Below are 4,388 nucleotides of genomic sequence, written 5' to 3'. Positions count from 1 at the left end.
TAAACGGGAAAAGAGGTGATACGCGGCTAGATAAAAATTCCTGTGACCTTTGCCGATCATTTCATTGTCGTTTTGCACAGAGCAGAGAGCGCCTGTCCATCATCCCCTTACCACTCCTCCCCGAATATTTCTCATTCAAGGAGCAAGCGGTGAACTGGAGGTGAACTGAACTGGGAGGCACTGACCCAGTCTGTCGCAAGGGTCTTCAGGTTGTTATCTCCAGCGAAATCAATAGTGTGTAAAGACAAAGTCCTTCGCCTAGGGGAACCGAGATGGGTTTGTGCTGGCGGTCGGCCTGGCTAGACACGGGGCCCGTGGGGAGCTCCAAGCGCAGGCATTCCGGACCTCGTTAGGTGCAGAGCCATCTCCGCTCCTCAGGGCGACTTCTATTACCTGGGCGCTGCCGCTGAATCATTCTCGGGCACCCGGATCTGCGCTGTAGAACCTGCAGAGACTCCATAGTTCCAGGAGGTAGGGCAGAAATCAAAATCGCCTCTCCTACTTCCTGCTAGTTTGCAAATCCAATCAGAATGCCTATTCTGCCCATCCTAGGCACTCCGCCCACGGAAAACAAAAATAAAAACAAAACAAAAACAACTATATATGTGTGTGTGTGTGTGTGTGTGTGTGTACACATATGTGTGTGTCTATATATGTATGTGTGTGTGTGTGTGTATATATATATATATATATATATATATATATATATCCAATATCATCATCAATAACTCTCTCCATTGTATCCTCTTCTCTCCACACAGATTTGGGATAGGGGTGGGTGAATGAGTAGGCACATCTCTCCCCCTCCTCCTTCCAGCCTCCCCCATCCTTTTCGAAGCAATAAAAAAACATCGGCTGAATGAAGAAATAAACATAATAGCAATAATAATGTGGAGTGGTCGATTAGATATAAATTGTCTCACAAATATTGTGTACAGCTTGTAGTAAAACACCGCAGACATTTAGAAATGCTATAGAAGTTTTTTAAAATGCAAAACTAGTCTATTGTAAAACAGATTTCACCTGAAATACAGCTGCTATAACCAAGGCGCTGAAAGGTTATTCAGAGGCACACATCTGTCTTCCCACCCCCTCCCCCAACCCTACCCCACCCCAATGTTACCCCACTCCTTGCTAGAGAGGAGCAACCAAACAAACCTTACTCAAAGTAAACAATATATGTATTGATCAACAGAAAAGATTGGAGGAAACTATTGCCCGAGTGGCAGATATGAGGTCCCCGCCTGGACTGCTTAATGAAACTGTGTATCAGCATTAAGTCTCAAAGCGTGTGTGAGTATGTTTCCTTTCTTAATATAAATTAGAATCCCCTGTTAAAAATAACGGGGGTGGGGAGAGAGAGAGAGAGAGAGAGAGAGAGAGAGAGAGAGAGAGAGAGATTGCGAGAAAGTAATAATAAAGCTGGAGTGAAAGGGGGTGAGAAAGAGAAATCCACGCTGCTCCCAGTGCGGCAGGTCTATTGCTTGCTTCCTGCAGTCAGAGATCGTGGCAGGACGTGTCTGTTTTCACGGTGTGCGAATAAACCTCATGTGGCTGCTGATCCCCCGGTGGAGTCATTCTTTTCTCTTTCTGTCTTCGATTACAGAACCAGACACGGACCACTTCTTTCTCCAACTGGAGGCTGTCTGCCAGCGAGGAAATCTCCTGCGCGGCAGGCTTGGGACACTTGAGGAAATGCGTCTCCAGTACGCCCTTGACACTCACCTCAATGGAGGTTCTCTTCTTGCGCTTGCGGCCCTGCGCGGCTATCTTGTCAATGCTGGTCGGGCTTCCCGTGGACGAATCAGCCTCCTCCAGCCACTTGTTCAGCAGCGGCTTCAGCTTGCACATGTTCTTGAAGCTCAGTTGCAAGGCCTCGAACCTGCAGATGGTTGTCTGCGAGAACACATTGCCGTACAGTGTGCCCAGCGCCAGTCCCACGTCGGCCTGCGTGAAGCCCAACTTGATTCTTCTTTGTTTGAACTGTTTGGCGAACTGTTCCAACTCATCCGAGGTTGGTGTCTCCTCGTCCGAGTGGTCCTGGCAGTGGTGCGAGGCTAGGTCGTTGTGGTCTGGGGGCTCCCGAAGCACGGGATGTAGGCTCTGTGCGGAGGCAGAGGCCGGCGGTGGGGTGAGCCCCCCATGATCCAGCATGCCGCTTACAGTGAAGCCCGGCTGTGAGTACACGTTAAGGGGTTGGCCGCTCGACGTAATGGACGGGTTTGTAGTAGGGCTTGTCCCCCAGGCATTCGGGTGGTTACTGTGCGGAGAGTGGTGGGCGACGTGAGGCGAGCGGTGATGGATGATCGCTCCCAGCTGTAGGTCTTCGCGCCCAGGCTTCACGTCCTGCTGGTCCAGAGGACTAGTGGCCAGTGTGGAGGACCATGGGCCTCCATCGCTCAGACTGGTCACCCAGGGATGCCCTAGTGGATGCCCATTGCTCGGAACTCCCTGCAAGTAATCACTTTGGAGAAGTTTCTGAGGGTTTCGGAAAGGACTCTCCTGCTGCATGCCCGCAGAGTCTACATGAACCAGGGAGCTGGAACTGAGAATGCTGTAGGGATTCGAGGCTGCTGTGGCCATGGTCGGTGAGGATTCCCTACTAGTTCTAATGTGGCAAAGGGAGCAGCTTCAGCCTTTGACATCTATGGTGCCGGGGAGCCAAAGCGGTGAGAGCGAGTTACCGGCACCCGCCGCGGCCAATCGCAGCGCCTCTCGGCCTGGCCAGCTGCAGGTTTGGCCAATGGTGATTCGAGAGGCTGGGCTAGCTTTCCAAATTAGGCTGGCGAAGCTCCGGAGTTTCTCTGATACTCAAGCAGGAAGTGAATCAAATCTTTAGGCTTCATTGGCTGCCTGGAGCTGAGTGGCGGCGGCAGTTTATTTGGTTAATCCCCCCACCAACAACTATTATTTCGCGGGTGTTTGTAGTGGAGGGGGAAGGATGGGAGGGATGTATGTTTATGTGTGTGTTTGGAGGCGAACAAGAGATGAGGCGGCAAACTGGTTTTATAACTCCTTTTAGATTATTTAGATTAACTCAAATAGAGAAAGAAAAAATATATTACGAAAATAATATAACCAATTTAAATGTCATCTAAATCTTAGTGAATATGGATTTTTCTCAGATTCATTTGTCGATCTGGGTAAACTGTGTGCGGGGGACTGCAAAACAAAACCTCACTACAAACTTTGAGCAAAGGAACGTCTTAGATAGGACCCTAAACCTATGAAACCGAAGTTTATGGTTCCAATAAGAGCTATTTCGATCTATTTTTTTATCATTTATAAGAAAGCGTCAGCAAGAGATGCCCAGTTTCTCCTAAAAATTTTTGATTTAGGGAATGAAGAAGTGGAAAATTCTGGGAAAGTAAAATCTACTGTGACACAGGCAACATTCAGTTATTTTGAAGTTATCCTTTCCAATCCAGTTGGTCAGTTGGAAGATTTGGTTTTTATTATGGCTTCATGTCAGCTCCCATCAGCGGTCTCACAACTTCTGTCAGAGATGCAATGCTTGCTAAAGCGGGCAGCCCTCCCTCACTCCCCATACTCTCAGCGGACCCACTCTAAGTAGATACAAAGGATAACTTTGGGGAAAAAAAATTAAACACGTATCCCATCCCTATCCATCCACCCCCGCCCCCAATCACAGACAAGTGAAAGAAAACGGGAATCATTTAGTGTCCTCGGAGAGGAGAGGAGAGGAGAGGAGAGGAGAGGAGAGGAGAGGAGAGGAGAGGAGAATAGAGGAGGGGAGTGAGGGAAGGAGGGGAGGGGAGAGGAGGGGAGGGGAGAGAGTGCAAACTGTTTGGCTTTAGTACCGCTACCGCGCCTCCCCTCACCCCAGTTCTCATCAAGCTTAAATTTGCTTTTACGTTTTGGTTAGAGGAAAAGAGAGGAAAGACTCAAAAACTTGTATTCCTCCTAAGCTTTTGTAAGTTCCGGAAAGGCAAGTCCGTGTGCTCCGCAGCCCCATGCAAAGGTTTTACTTGTAAGCAGAGTGGAGTGAAATACAAAGATTTGCTCTAGCTGGGAAAGGGCAACACCGGATACCCAGCACAATCTTTGAAGTTAAAAAATGACCTTTCGTTGTATAATTTTGGAGATAACCTAGATGCGTAATTCTATTTGTACTTGCAGAAGACCGGCATTAGAGTTCACTTAGTGGTTTGAAATTCTATTAAATATATTGCAAGAGCTCTTAGGTTAAGCTTGATTTAAATTTGCATACATTTTCATATATTTAGCAGAAATAAAAGAAGGCTTGCAGCTACCAGAAAGTCATTAAGGCATTAGTTTCTCTAAGAAGACAGATCTGAAGAAAATGGAAGAAAGTGAGAAAAAAATAAAAACAAGGTGAGCTTATTCTACCATTCCTTTATAAAGCT

General features: G+C 47.6%; 1 protein-coding gene across 1 annotated transcript; it reads right to left on the bottom strand.

Moving 5' to 3' along the window:
• Positions 1-1,367: 1,367 nt before the first annotated feature.
• POU3F4 (POU class 3 homeobox 4) lies at positions 1,368-2,641 on the bottom strand. The gene has a single exon (XM_016162730.2). The coding sequence runs from the start codon at positions 2,581-2,583 to the stop codon at positions 1,498-1,500; it is 1,086 nt and encodes a 361-aa protein (XP_016018216.1). The 5' UTR covers positions 2,584-2,641; the 3' UTR covers positions 1,368-1,497.
• Between the last annotated feature and the right edge of the window lie 1,747 nt (positions 2,642-4,388).

The sequence above is a fragment of the Rousettus aegyptiacus genome, unplaced genomic scaffold (assembly GCF_014176215.1).
Source record: "Rousettus aegyptiacus isolate mRouAeg1 unplaced genomic scaffold, mRouAeg1.p scaffold_m13_p_9, whole genome shotgun sequence".
Taxonomy (NCBI): domain Eukaryota; kingdom Metazoa; phylum Chordata; class Mammalia; order Chiroptera; family Pteropodidae; genus Rousettus; species Rousettus aegyptiacus.
The sequence above is the reverse complement of the archived record's forward strand: the minus strand, read 5'-3'. Positions and strand labels throughout refer to the sequence as shown.